This window comes from Caretta caretta, chromosome 10, assembly GCF_965140235.1.
Source record: "Caretta caretta isolate rCarCar2 chromosome 10, rCarCar1.hap1, whole genome shotgun sequence".
In the NCBI taxonomy this organism is placed as follows: domain Eukaryota; kingdom Metazoa; phylum Chordata; order Testudines; family Cheloniidae; genus Caretta; species Caretta caretta.
This window is the reverse complement of record NC_134215.1, coordinates 68,668,862-68,684,448: the sequence shown is the minus strand read 5'-3', so window position 1 is coordinate 68,684,448 and position 15,587 is coordinate 68,668,862. Positions and strand designations below refer to the sequence as shown.

At 42.6% G+C, this 15,587-nt stretch overlaps 1 protein-coding gene across 1 annotated transcript in view; it reads left to right on the top strand.

The window, feature by feature from the left end:
- Window positions 1-15,587, top strand: part of IL16 (interleukin 16) — a 64,227-nt gene that overhangs the window by 22,675 nt on the left and 25,965 nt on the right. The window contains exons 5-10 of the mRNA XM_075133149.1: window positions 2,863-2,999; window positions 4,494-4,626; window positions 5,890-6,039; window positions 7,049-7,157; window positions 10,006-10,148; window positions 13,355-13,465. Of these exons, the coding sequence (XP_074989250.1) occupies window positions 2,863-2,999; window positions 4,494-4,626; window positions 5,890-6,039; window positions 7,049-7,157; window positions 10,006-10,148; window positions 13,355-13,465 (783 nt within the window). The remainder of the gene's footprint in view (window positions 1-2,862; window positions 3,000-4,493; window positions 4,627-5,889; window positions 6,040-7,048; window positions 7,158-10,005; window positions 10,149-13,354; window positions 13,466-15,587) is intronic.

The following is a 15,587-nucleotide window of genomic DNA, read 5'->3' as shown; positions in this document are numbered from 1 at the left end:
GTTCCTCAGCTGAACATATCAAAATCAATGGAGCTCTGCTGATTTACACCAGTGAGGCCTCTGGCCCTATTTTTCAAAACTGACATAATACAATTTCTCTGGAAGAAAATTCAAAAAGGCTCTATTCTCTTAATCGGTCATTGACTCAGAAATCACAGCTCTTTAGTATTCAGCGGGCTATAGAAGCTTAAGCACTCACTGCTATATTGTTATTACTGTTTTTTAAACAGAGTCAATCAGGTTATCATCATATGCCTGGTTAAGTGATTACCAGATCTTCCTTGAACCACCCATGTGCAGCCATGTATTTCATTTCAGACAATCTAACTATTGTGAGTTACATTCAGAGTGCACGAAAGTGTTTCAGTTTTCCAGCGAAGGCCTGGTTACGCTTATTTCAAAACAGCATCTGGAAGGAGATGTTTCAAGACAGGACTCTCAGCTAGAAACGTCTAATGAGAAAGTGATGGAAAAGGAAATCTCTGAAATGGCAGAGATAAAAATATCCTGAGATTTGGCCTTTGGTATGATAAGAATGAAGAAAATTGGTTGCAAAATGAAAAGCATGAAAGATCAGCTGAATCTATACACAAAAGTTTCCAAAAAAATCCTGCGATATTCCTTTGATTTAGATTTTTCTTTCAGCCTGAGATTTTTTGCTTAAATGTAATCTTACTAACAGTGCACTATTGAAAGGCCTTCATTTTATTTGCATGCTTGGGGTCAATAAAATTTGAACAGATGTGAAATACATGTTTCACCAGCTTCATTAAGCTCTGTATGGCAAAGCTGCCTATAAGTGAAAGATTTTTTTATTCATTGGCAACCGACATGCATTAAACATACATTCCAGTAATGACTAGGTCTGGTGCCCTAGGAGGAACCCACCTGCCCACCCACCAAACCTGCCAACTTTATTTTAACATGTTCTCTACGTTTGCAAGGCCTGGAGCTATGAGTCACCGGACAAAACCAACAGGACACATTAAAAAAAGGGGCAAAACTAATATCTGCTCTGCTCCTGGAAGTACCAGCAGAGCATTTTTACATATAAAATAATAAATGAGACAGGAAATAAAAGACATTAAAGAGCAAAGCCCAAACAAATTGGCTGCTGTAACATTGGCCAGTCTAATATTTATTTTTTAAAGCTTTTATGTCATGTTGCTAGAACTTGGATTTTAATATAATGATCTATATCCGGGACTCCAAACTGCAAATGCGGACAACACATACGAATTGCTACACCTCCCTCCAACAAAAATTAATTTCTAATGTATTTGACAGATAGAGCTAAACTGAAAATTAACCAAACCTGATGGTAAAAAAGGGATTTAAAACAAAAATTATAGCTGTTCTCTAGTTTTTGTGAGACACACAACAGAACTTGCTTCCAGTTTTGCATTCTCACTAATTTAATGCATACAAATGATTGGGCCCAGGAAAATATCCAAATCACCTCTTATTATTATTATTATTTGACATTTAAATAACCGTAGCACCTGCCTCGAAATCCAAGTCAGGATAGTGTCCCCATTGCGTATATGGACAACATATATTGAGATAGTCCCTGCCCCCAAAGAATTTACAATCTAAGCCTCTGATCTTGCAAAGAAAACCATGCGGCCACCTGCATGGAGCTCCACTAACTCAACTCGAAATCAAGTAGTTCTCTTTGCAGGATGGGAATCTAAGTCCTGTACACAAGCTGGGGAACGGAGCATGACCGCATGTGGGTTTCAATGGGGGGCGGTGTCTCTGAATAGAGTGGAGCTTGAGACTGGCTGAAAATTTGCCCTGAGGAGTCAAAAAATAAAATCCTCCAAATGTAAGCGCTCAGTGCTGCAAGCCCTGACACGTATGAAGAATCACTCACTGCTCATGTGAGCACTTCCATTCATTTCAAAGGGGCTAGTCATGGGACTAAGTATTTTTGTGATAAAAGGTTTGCAAGATCCAAGCCTGAATTCGGAATATAAAATGAAACACACATTGTTCGGGCACCTCCTCGGACCATACGGCCACTACTGCTTTTATCCTTAGCTGTCCCAGCCCATGGCACTGCCAACTGCACAGGCTTTACCAGGTTGTAGGTATTTGGCCATGAACCTAGTGCAAGAATCTCACCAGACCCTATGATCCCACATTAGTTTTTGGAAGCATGAGTGACTCCTAGTGAATTTCATGTATGCTTCTATAAGCAAAATTTGCCCTTGTATTCACATGAGTTTCTCAGCAGTGCATAAAGCCAAATTAACAAAATAAAAATGGCAGTTTAATGCCACTAGGGGCTGATTATTCTTAACGTATTACTGGAATTCAGTCTCTCACTCTTTCTCTTTTTGTTCCCCTGGGGTGGGCTGATACTTCTTTCAGGACCATTAATCACTTGTAGTGTAGTAAGGAGAAAACACTTAACTGTATCAATAAAACAGAGGGAAAAATACTCCATGGACTTCAAGTATAAATGTGTCCCAGCATACTTAACTTAGTATTTTTGTCTCTCCCTTTCCTTCCAGTTGGCATGGTCAAAAAATCTCACACATCCCTATTGTCAAAATCTGTCAGCTGCTCTCTTGCCTCTTCATGGCAAAACACATCATACTATAATCTTTTCCTATGGTAATCAGAAGTCATTGCAGTCCCATGGAGAAGAATTGTTTGAGATGTTTGTCTTACACAACAGCATCTACCCAGAAGTGAGCTGCATTCAGCTTCTACTTTTCTTGTGTTTAGAAATAATCTGGATCTAGGAACAAGAAAATTGATGCTTTAAAAAATCAAACTGTAAATAACTTAAATATTCTCTGCATATTTACTTTGATGCAATAAAGAGTTTTTGTCTTCATCTTCCTGAACCAGGATGGCTGCATCTGGAGGCTTTGTATAGCCACGGGAAATGATGGCCTGGGGATCCAAGTCTCGAGAACCCCCAACTGCACTTCTCTTGGGAAAGGGTTCACAGTCAGCCAAGTGATCAATGGGGGCGCTGCCCACAGGTACTTCATTTATAATTTTTATTATGGACTAACTTGATGGTTTTTGAAGGACCCATCGTCTGACACCAGCTGCACTTTAAGATCTTAAATCCAAAGGAACGCAGTGATGCACAGGAAACATCTTACATTGCACTGAGCTGAAGAAATGGATAAACATATTAGAAATAAAACATGCAGCCATGCTCAGCTCTAACTCTTCTCAATGTTAATTGCAAATAAGGATTATAGAATCATAGAGGTGCAGGACCTCGAGAGATCATCTAGTCCAATACCCTGCACTCAAGGCAGGACTACATAATAGCTCGACCATCCCTGACAGGTGTTTGTCTACCATTTCTTAAAATTTCTGATGACAGAGATTCCACAACCTCCCTAGGTAATTTGTTCCAGTGCTTAACCACCCTGACTGTTAGAAAGTTTTTCCTAATGTCCAACCTAAACTGACCTTTCTGCAATTTAAATCCATTGCTTCTTGTCCTATCCTCAGAGGTTAACAAGAACAATGTCTCCTAGTAACAACCTTTTATGTCCTTAAAAACTGTTCTCGTCCGCCCAACCCCCACCTCCTCTTCTCCAGACTAAACAAACCCAATTTTTTCAATCTTTCCTTGTAGGTCATGTTTTCTATACCTTTAATCATCCTTGTTACTATCCTTTGGATTTTTTCCAGTTTGCCACATTTTTCCTGAAATGTGGCACCTAGAAACCGGACACAGTACTCCAGCTGAGGCCTTATCAGTGCTGAGTAGAGTGGAGAAATTACTTCTTGTATCTTGCTTAAAACATTACAGCATAGTATTCACTTGTTTTGTAACAGCGTTACACTCTTCACTCATATTTAGCTTGCAATCCACTATGACCCCCAGATCCCTTTCTGCAGTACTCCTTGCTAGGCAGTCATTTTCCATTTTGTATGTATGCAATTGATTATTCCTTCCTAAATGGAGTACTTTGCATTTGTCCTTATTGAATTTCATCTTATTTACTTCAGACCATTTCTCCAGTTTGTCCAGATCATTTTGAATTTTAATCCTACCCTCCAAAGCCCTTGCAATCCCTCCCAGCTTGGTATCGTCCACAAACTTTATAAGTGTACTCTCTATGCATTATCTAATCATTGATTAGAAAGAGGCTAACTTGTGCATTGTAAAAGATTTATGGTGTCCCCTCTTTAATAGCCCTTGGTAAAGGCCACCATGCTACCAGATGTACTGGAAGGCATTATGGCCCTGGGTTCTCTTTAGAGAGCACAGTATACAGTCCTCTCCACAGCTTAGAATGGTGGGGGAAGAGGGAGCTCTTTGGGATGTTTTGTGCACTAAGGAGTGCTTGCAGGGAGCCATCTGTGATTGTAGCCAGCCCCTGCATGAGAGTGTTCAAGTCGGCAGGGGAAAGGAGAGATTTCATGTGCCTTTGTGGGCGAGACACCAAGAACAATCTCAATTATGCTGTATTGTTCTTGGATCTGTAATACTGTGTGTGTGTGTTTTAAAGGGATGGTCGTCTAAGCCCAGGGGATGAACTGTTAACACTAAATGGACAATCACTTAATGAGCTCACCAACAAAGAGGCTGAATCTCTCATTCAATCAGCAACAGGACTGGTGAATTTGGTGATTGCTAACAAGGTAAGTAGGAGGGCTGTGGTCCACTCCACATCTCCTTGGCATTTCAAAAGTGTTTACCTGAAAGGCAAGAGGAATCAGTGCACTGAATATCTGGAACATTTGTTTTTTCTCCCCCAAACCTCACGTGGTCTAAGTCTGCTAACCTTCAGTGTAGCTCTTCCAGGACAAACAGAGACTATGGGGAGCCATCAGCCCTTAGAAATTCTAGCTGGGATTATACAGTCACTCCTTTCATAAGCACATACCCCACCACTGTGTGTTTTCTATGTACAGACTGACCAAAGCTGGGGTGGATGAATGGAAGATCCATGAATCCAGGACCTGGGCTGGGAAAGGGCCAAGGACCCACCAAGTTTGGATCCAAGGCTCTATAGCTGTGGGACCCACTGCTACAGAGTGCTAGGGTTTGCCATCGGGATCAGAGAGCACGAGGTAGCATTAACAGGACAGTGAGGCAGGAGTATTACAAACAAGCCCTTTTCCAGTGGAAGCCCTTTGATCTTTTGTGGGTAGACCATTTGGATGCAGATCTCACAGTTTACACCTACCCTCAAGCACACATCTGAGTGGTGCTGGTTGTATTTCCCTAATTTAGTTATTGCTGCTCTCCCAATAATCTGTCATATAGTAAAGGCATTAAAAAAGGCATTATACCACGCTAGTACAGACTGAAGCACTGTGTAGACAAGCCCTAAGGCACCACTCCTGCAGTGAGTTCCAGGGGGGTGCTTCCCTGCCTTACATCTGCATGGAGCCCCTTTGACGTCAATGGTGTTTGTGCAGGTGTTCATTGCAGGATTGGGACCTAAACGTTAACGAAAAAAACATTCAGTTATCTAGAGCCCAGGAAACTCATGTAGCTAGTACAGGCTTAGTTAGAGAAATGAGAACTGAAGTCTGCAGTCCTGCCTAGAGTGTGCCTCTTTTTAGCATCTTCATACTGTACATTGTCTATCACCGTGAGGTCTGTTAGACTCTAACCAGGGGTTTATTTCTTTTTCCTTTCAAAATCAAAGAGGACTTATGTTTTATAAGGCAGGCTATATTTAACATTTATACTGTGGTAGCAGCCAACAGCTTCAGCCTGGTTAGGTCCCACTGTGCACTTTAAAACATACATTATGTTGGCTGAAAAATAAAACTAAAAGTGAACAGAAAACATTTTGGAAATGAGATTCTGGAACCGGCTGCTTAGCCAAAACCTATAAAAATCAGTTTCACAACGCACCCTTCAGACTCTTCTTTGTGCTTCTTATTCTAAAGAATTCACTAGGGGAAGCAGGCCGGAAAGAGGATGTATTTTTTTATGATTTGGCAATGGTGCCACTTGCTGCTGAAGAGGAGCGTTACCATTCAGTGGCTCACTGTGACAGGATACTTCCAAACAGCTCTACTAAAACTAGACTTCAAGAAGTAAGTTACATCTTGTTGTTGGCCCTCAACATCTTATGACATATAGACCCTGCTCCTATACCATTTTGTGGCCTCCTCAGCCCCTGCAAGATTCCCTTGAGTAAAACTGGCTTGGCTTTTTATGCAAAGTGATAGTTTGTCACATACATGGGATTTTGTCATAGCTATTTCCCCAATGATTTAACTGAGAGAGGTTTTTCCATGCAATTTTAGTGCCCTTTTATCATTCTTTTAGAACTGATAAGGCTCAATAATCCTATTAATTGCAATAAATTGCATTCCCTAGATCCATAGATGGACGAAACTTCTTATTTTTAAAGTATGCTTAGAGTCGAGGTTCCTAGTTGGGTGTAATCATTTACTTTTCCCATTGAACTCCCAAGCTATTTTGGACAAATTTGTTTAATTGAAAGCTTATAAATGCTGAACACAGTGGCCACTGTTTTCAAAGTAATCTTGGGTGCCTATCTTGGAACTCCTTGAAAGGGACCGATTCTCAGAAAGTGCTAATCATCTACCCTCCAAAAATCAGGCCCCTTTAAAATCAAACCACTAGTCACATCTGATATTTAGAGCAGCATATCTGGAGTTACCAAGAAATGAAAATATTCTTGTAGGTTTGTTGCGGGTGGGGGAAGAAGAGGGAGATAGACTCATTTTTACCTAGCATCCTGAATGTAACTTCTAAACTGCATGTATTTCCATACTAGTCCTCAGGTAAGTTACAGTTACTTCTGATATTTTGAAAGAAATACGATCAAACAAATAATTTAGAATCACCATCCCTTATCATTCCATTTATGTCAGATAAACTGCTTTCCTGCCCAAGTTCTGGGGTATAAGTTAAAATCCAGGCTGAAGTCTGTGCAAACTGAATTGTGAGAATTTTTTTTAAAAATTGAGATTAACTTCCATGTTTTTGTTGTTGCACTTGGTGAAGTGATTAGCACTCTCAGTAAAAACATAGCAGGTCAGATTTGTATTTAAAATATTCTGGGTCTCTTTTCAGGAATCCTCAACAGGTGTCTGTAATGAAAGGCCTGTTAAAATGGAAATACAAACTAATTGTTTTCTGCACTCTAAAGCCAGCTGCCAAAGGACTCGCAGTAATTCAACCAGTAAGTTTCTAAGAGGAAATATATTCTCTTGGGAAATTTAAATGCATGAAACTTTCTCAGGTTACGATATCATGATGTTGAAAGAAACAGCTTTTTTTTGCCAAGCTTTACTCTGGAGGGTTTTAGCTAGTTTCTTCTGTAAGACTCATGCTGCATGACAAGCTAGTATTAAAGAATGGATTCAGATATCCATGCATACTTATCAGTCATGATCCCTGTACATAAAAATTATGTATCAACTTACATATGCACACCATTTTGCATATTTTAAAGGTACCCTGAACTGGTTCAGACTATTTTTTTGTGGGGGAAAGCTTTGGTTGATTTTTACTAAAATTAACATTAACAAAAACACTTCTGTAATTTTAAAAAAACATTTTTAATTTAAACATTCCTCTTAAGTGTTATCATTCCCAAAGGCAACATATACCAATACTTGAGAAGCAGGTATTGCAATTGACTATAAACAAGTTTTTAATACGGGTAACATTTACAAGTGTGCCTCCCGGATTTGTAGTCACAAATATGGGCACACCTATTTCATTGTGTAGCTATTTGCACACACACATACGCACAGTGTATCTGACGTTTTGATGTATGCTGGTACACAAGTGAAATCCTGGCTCCACTGAAGATAATGCCAAAACTCCCATTAACTTCTGTAGGACTGGGATTTCACCCACTGTGTTTGTGTGCAAAGATGTACATGAGCTTGATTTGTAGGTTCAATTTTGAAGGTCCCTTTGAGAGAATGAGTGAAAATGCAAAAAGGAAACAAGCAGCATAAATGCTGAGAAATATATTAGATCTTTAAAATTATTTATATTTCCATACTCTCGAGTGTTGTTAGTAATAGGGGCAGTGACATTTTAAAATGTATCAGTTTTATGTTGGAAATGTCACTTTAACTCAGTGTTAACTTCTGTGCTGTAGTTTTAGTGTTAGGCTGTGTTAAATGTTTGCATTAAATGAGACATCTGGACATAAAGTTTATGAACTACATTATGATGTTCTCTCCCTTTCTGGTTGTAATTCCTGGAAACAAAAGTAATAGTGTTCCGGGATACTCAGATGGGCTGAGGACAGTATCTATTCTCTAATCAAATGTACAGACTAGTGATACATGTTCCCCAAATAATGAACCCTTTCAGTTTACTTTGTGCTTTGTTGGTAAAATATTTGTCAGATGGAGATGATTATTCACAATGCTATTGTCTGTTTTCCATTGAATGTAATCAACATGGCCTTTCGAGTGAAATAGTTAAAACTAACAACTTAGCTGAGTCTCTAGGAGACGTTTCACTTTTGCCCAGATACCATGGCAATGAGCACACTGGAAATGCAAAGATAGATATAAACAGACAGAAAAGAAACTTTATGGGGATGTGCAGTAGCTGAAATAGCTTGTAATAAAATAAAATCCAGATGTGCCTGTACACAGCATAGGTGAAAGCATAGAAACAATACAGCAAGGGTAGCAGTAGTGAAACAGGGCACAGCCAGAAAACCCAATCCTATACTCTGTATGTCAGCATGTTAAAATTTTAAACAGGTGAATTACCTGCCCAGTCCCCCTGCACTGCATATTCCTTCTACTAGACATGGCATAGGCCAGAGGGTGGTCATTGATGCAGCAGTTTATTATAGCCAGAAAGGCTGGATCAGGTTCTGGCCTCCTATGATTGTTTGGCATAGGTGACATGAACAGAAGCACACTCCAGTGATTCAAACTGTGAAAGCCTGTAACAGATAGAAATGCCACCGTTATCCAGGTACAAGCTGCCTGATCTCCTCCTCATGGCTTATGCCAGCAGAACCCCTTTGTGGACACATAGTCTAGCATTAGGTGGTTGGGCCTGATTACCCCCTTCTAAGACAGCTGGGGTTGCTGTGTCCTAGAGGGTCTCACCCCTGGGGAAGTGTAGGTAGTGTCTGCACCGCTGTCCTTCTCAGCTGCTTCTCCCAAGGATGGAGCTTGAATTTGCAGTCAGGGCTTCATAGGATCCCACACTGGCAGAGGCTGCCCTGGGGAGATGCGGAGTCAGCACATCCCCTCCTTTCTCTCCCTCCCCCCACAACTTGGCCAGCACCACTGTGGTAGCACAGGCTGGGTGCAAGTCCCTCTGTGGAGCAGAGCCGTGTAGACACAGTGCACCAGTGGGCAGATTTTCCACAATCTTGCGCCCAGGGTTTTGCTGTGGAAAAAAATACACATCCAGCCTACTGTCTTTTGAAAACCTGTATCTACTAAAAAAAGTCTGCCGAACAGTGAAGTCTGTTAGGTTGTGGAATAGTCTTTCAAGGAAAGTGGGGAAATGCATATAATAGTCTCACCCTGCATTGGCAGAAGGAGGAATTGGCTCAGCTAACAGGTCTTTTCATCTGTATCATCTTTGATTCTGTGATAACTGTATCTGTCTTCTTTACTTCGGGGTAATGTGATTTTGCTCTCAGTGCATCATGTGATGCAATTAAGATGCTCCCTTGTAACGAGCCCCTGATATGGAGAGAGAGGGTTATGGATGCAGAAGCTTGTGCATAAAAGTGAATGGAATGTATGTGCAGCAGGCAGTCTTTGAACAAGGCCCTGTGTGTCTGCCATGCAGAACTCTCTCTATTAGCTGAGTGTGCCCAGCAGTTGATCGTGTGAAGTCACTGGGTGCAACTGAAGCTTGTGAGGTTTGGTTCTTAATGGTGGCTCAGGGAATCCCATCACTGCCTGGTACAGTTATATTTACAACTTGAAAAATCTTTCTAAACGGAATTTATTGAGTCAAGTGTTTGATGCAGAAGTGTTTGAAGCTAATGCTCATGAAAAATACGGTGTCATGCCTTCTGTCTCCTGTAGGTGTAAATCCTTACTGGATGGGGGAAATTGACTATCCAGTGACAAAGAAATCAACAGCATATAGAGACAGACAGCCCCATTCTCTTTACAGTAACCGGAAGTCACTCTCTCAGCAGCTAGACTGTTTGGTAGGAAGAGGTCCGGTAAGTGCAACAGGAAATCACACACCACTAGAAAGTTACATTCATCAGGCTCAACAAGAACACTCCAGCTAAGTTGCACTTAGTTTCCTTGCCAAAACTTTCCCGCCTTAGGGGCCCTGCCATTGGGGACTGCACTAGGGATACAGTGAATCAGTGCATCCCTCAGTCGCTCCAGCCATGCTCCCTGCCAGCGGGCCATCCCAAGTGAAAGGGATGCCCTCCCCATGGTGAAATTTCTGCCTACTCCCCCCTCCCCCCCCCCACACACTGAATTGACTGTGTGAGGTGCAGGTCCAGAGATGGAGGAAAGGCTCTATGACAGCACAGCCCCTCCGTTGTCCTTTCTCCAGCAGCTGCTGCTCCTGATCATCCCCTATGCATGTTTTCCAGCTACAATGGATCCACAGGAGAGTAGATGCTGTTGTCCCTTCCCTTGGTCACCCCCATAGCCCTCTCACCTATTTGGAGCTAGGAGAGAGCACTGCCACCGTGACAGCAGAAGAGGCCCCCTGAATGGCTGATCCACCCTGCTGGCCACATATAGAAATTGCAATGCTTCTGCACCTTGAAGAGCTTTACACAGGCCCTTCCTCAGGGGCATGAATTTCAACAAACTGTGTATAAACTTGCACATATCTCAGGTCCCTAGTGGAAGATGGGCTACCGCCCAGGGTTTTGACGGAGATGTAGCTTTCACTGAGTATATTTTTGGCATTACACAGCCATCTCCCAGATATTCACATTCATAACTCTCTCTATGGTACTGTACGAATAAGCTTCTTCTCATGTACTCGTCAAGCCTCATTTCCTGACATATGCAGAAGCTGAATGCTTGATGGGTGTTCCATACATTAGATCCTCATGCAGCTGTTAGTTTCACATCGCTGCATAAACAAATTTGTAGAAAATCAGAACTCTCACAGCTTCTCTGCACATGCTTCTGGCCCGGCTGAACTTCATGCATACTTAGCATTAGATAATAACTTGATTCAGTGCTTAAATAAGCTTCGTGTTAATGTTCATATAGGACGTCTTCATTATGTATGTAACCTTTCTGCCAGCTGGAGTTGGCAGCAACAAGGTTCAATATCTAGGGGTTCCTCTGAACAATACAAAACAGAAGTGGCTTAAGTCCGCACTCAGTAACCAGAGAAAACTAAACACCATCCCTGGGCACCGCTAAGAGGCAATACCTCCCCAGTTGCAAGCACTGAGTCTGTGTATAACAAAAGAAAAACTTGTATTAAAAAGGAAAGGGAACCAAGCATTCATATGAGAAAACACCACAACCACCGCTCAAAAGCATGTAGCCATAAACAAACACCCACCCCCAGTACTTTGGGCGGTGTCCTTTGCCTCAGTTTCCCATCACGTGGTGTGAAACTCCCAACGAATGATCGTCCCTTCAACACGCCCTTCCCCTCTCCCTCCACTGCTCCCCACTCACAGTTGGTTGACCTTAGTCAGCAAAGACCCGGAGTTCAGAGGTGCGTTCACATGGGTCTATCCACCACCCATGGTGGGAATGGGGGGGGCAGGGCATCAAGCCATGCCCTAGCTGCTGCTGCTGCCTCTCCAGCTGGCTCACTACCGCTGCTATCTCTGCCACAGCTTGCCGCCGCTGTTATCTCTGCCATCGCTGGCCGCTTGCTGCCACCTCTACCACCCTCATCTCTGCCACTGTTATCACTGCCACTGCGGCTTGCCGTGGTCTGGGGTCCCCCAACGTAGTCCTGCGCTCAGTGATTTCACTGGGTACCTGGGAACCTCGGTGCTGCTCCCTCTTCATTGTCTTTCACTGCAGCACTGTCCCCACCCCACGTCCAAAGCTTAGCTCCTAGACCTGCTCATCAGTAGTTTCAGCTCTAGTAATCACTGAACAGAAACAAGGCCTCTCAGTCAAGTCCAATCTGCTCTGTCTTTAAACACTGGAGAGGGGAGGGTCAAATGGAGCCTAGGACTCTTTAGGCAGAGCGCACACCGCCGGGTAGGAACACCAGTCCCCATCCGCTCTCATCGTTACTGGGATTTGGCATCCCTACTCCCTGCTTAGCAAGGGAGGTTCAGTCAAGGCATACAGTACTAAGTTCTGCTGCCCTTTACTCATGCAATAAGGATACCCCTGCATTCAGAGTGGGTTGTAACCCCAAACCTGCCAAAATTGATCACTTTGGCAAAGCAGCTCTGTCTAGGGCAAGTATGGTCTGCCCCTGACGTCTTGCTCCCCAGTTCATCGCTGGGTGTCAGGGTAGAGCTCATTCAGACCCTGCTTACATGTATATCACTACAGATACAGACTCATATTAAAACTGGTCATGCCTGATGGGCTGGAAACAAATTAAGAAATCCACCATCTATTAAACTGAGGGAAGCAGACTACTTGCAGATTGGTTATCAGCTTCTCACTGAATAGATCCAAGCAAAACGGAACTACTTCTTTCACTGGAAGAATTCTGTACTGGTACTTAATCTCAGGATGTGGCTGTTTACATCTTTGAAGCACTTATAAAGGCATTAATTAATAGTGTACAACAACAAGATGCTATGGGTAAAAGTTTATATTATTTTCACCCTTCGATGGCAAAGGAAATGGGCAGAAAAATGGTGACAAGGATACAGAGCTAGTCAATGGCAAAGTCAGGATTGCACAGCTTTGACTAGACTAGAGCTTTGAGTAATAGCTGTAAATAATAAGAATAGAAATCTGGAGATGATCTGGATTCACAGTGCTGTACTCAGGCCCTTACATAACAGTGCTTGTTGTGACCCAAATGTGCAACCACATAATTTTGGCATGGGCATATCAAATGCCAACACAAATAATATGACTCAAGTATGAGAGAGTACTTCTAGGGTCTAGATTCTAAATCTGGTTGGATCACAGTAGCTAGACAAGCATAGAAATGATTTAAGCAATTTCAAAATGAAGCCCATAGTCTATAAGGAGCTCAGGGTTTTAGCTGAATATCCTATGCATCTGAAAAAAGACTAAAGTACCAGGACATGTTCCAGATAATTCTGTAGCCCATTGGGTCCTGGAGAAACGAGCTGTCTGAATCATGCAAACAAACATTTTAAAACCCAGCATGTTCTGCCTGTGGAATCTTTGTTGTTCCATGAAGACTGTACTCTCACAGAGCAATTGCACACATTCATCTGGTATGTAAATGCCTGGCACTGCATTAAAACTATTTTTCTCTTTGCAGGCTGTTTCAAGACCCTCTAGATCACTGAGCACTGCTCAGTTAACGCATACGTCTTGTGGCTCACAGGCTTCCGTAATATCAAACATTGTTTTGATGAAAGGCCAAGGGAAGGTGAGATGCTTGTGTATATTACCATAAACAGAATGCTAGTCACCTTCCCCGGTATAAAGGTACATATCAAATTGGGAGCGAATGGTGCAGGGAGGCTGGTAACGGGACAGGGAGCCTTTCGCCTCTGGGTTGCCAGTTCCAATCTGGGCCTGGGCAGCCAGTGACTAAAAATCACCATCCTCTGCTGACTGTTTGGTGGTCTGTGCCGTGTGTTGGTGGTCACAGGCCAGTTCCTAATGGACACAATCACCACCAACAGCTGACATTCACTGGCATCCTTCTTAACAGCCGGGGCACTGACTGAATGGGGTCTGGAGACTGAATTAGCCTCTCCCTTCTCGAGATGCTCCCTCCAAGTCAGAGCTGACAGACAGTGGTGGACTGGCAGTGTGGGGAAGAATGCACTGCTTGTTCCATATCTGACCTCCAGGTAAATAAAGGACTGCAGCCTCCAGAAGCTTTTGATTTGTCACCTTTCACAAACACCAAACATTCACACAGCAAGATTACAGCTGAACTCTATCCTGTTAGGTGCTGACTTAACAGGAATTGAGGGAATTCAGCACCTTGCAGGATTGGCTCTTTAGTGCAATTTGTCTTCAGCTCGATTCGGATTTTGCAGTATTTCATAGCACATCTACTGTAATCTACGTGAGGGCTCACTCTCCATGCACGTGCATATCTGCCATTGAGGCTAATGGGAATCACATGTGTGCACAGTAGCTAGAGCATGTTCTCCATGGCAACGTATTACCAGCTTTGTTTATATCATCTAGTGCTTTGCAGCTTGCATCATCCTGATTTGTTAAGCCAGGAAACTCCACAAGATGCAGTCGGTGATAAAGCATAGTTACATAAGCAAGACCCTCAGTAAAATCATGTACACATGCACAAAAACAAAACTTAGATTTACACAGACCATATCTAGCAAGACAGAGAGAGGCAATTGCTATCACTCTTACAAATAAAAATGCCAAAGGGGTGTTCTTGCTCTCTGTCTGCCACACATTTGCATTATTTGTGATTATTTTTTGACTGACTTTCATTTGTAACTGGGATGCATAAAATATGGAAGCTAGAACTTAAACAGAGGCCTTTTAGGCCTGTAAATTCTCTAATTAAGATCTCTTTCTAAATAACAATGTCCATTACAGATGTAGTGACTACTATCAGAAAGTCCTTCTGTGGAATTCAATAAAATAAATTATTATGATCATCATCTGTATTGTGTACGGTAGCACCTAGGGGCCCTAGTCATGTATCAGGGCCTCATTGTGTGTAATACTTTGCACTTCTATAGCACTTTTCATCCATGGATTTCCAGTTGGTTTACAAATAGTAATTAAGTACAATCTCTACTCCTGGGGGAATTCTGTGCCAAAAAATTAAAAATTCCTGGCACAACATTTTAAAATTCTGCTTATTGTTTTGGTCAAAATAACACAATATTATACACCAATTTCAATTTATTTCAAAATGCCTGTCAAGTATGTCTATAACAACAAAGATAACAAAAAAGATTCAGAAATTCAATTTTTTTGACAAATAGTTTTCTTACTAGGCATATTAATATAAAACTTTGAGTAATAATTCGTTTAAACTACAATAAGGAAACATATTTCCCTCCCTCCTCAGAAGCAGTACAAAGGGTTTGGGAAACTCAGGGGTAATGGAGGAGCTGAGGGAGAGGGAAGTAATTGCTGGGAAGGAGCCTGGAGTGAACCTGAAGGGTTGTTGGATGTGAGTGGGAGAAGTATGGAACAGGGTTTTTTTGGGGAGGGAGGAGATTGTTAGGGAGTTGGGGCGCTTCCCCCATGCAGATCCTGTCTGACCCCTAGCCTCTCCCATTCAGTCAAGCACATCTTCCCCCATCACCTTGTGTCCCTGCACCCCCCACTCAACCACCCCTTCTCCACATCTCCATGTGGCCCTGCATCCTCCTCCCCCTGTCACCATGTGTCCCTCCACCCCCACTTAGCCACGCTCTGCCCCCACACAACCCCTGCCCCCCACTCCCCGATCCCCATGCTTCCCTCCCCCATCTTTATGTGTCCCTACACCACCACTCAACCACCTACCGCCTCCATTGTCCCTGCACCCACACTCAGCCACCCCCATGCGC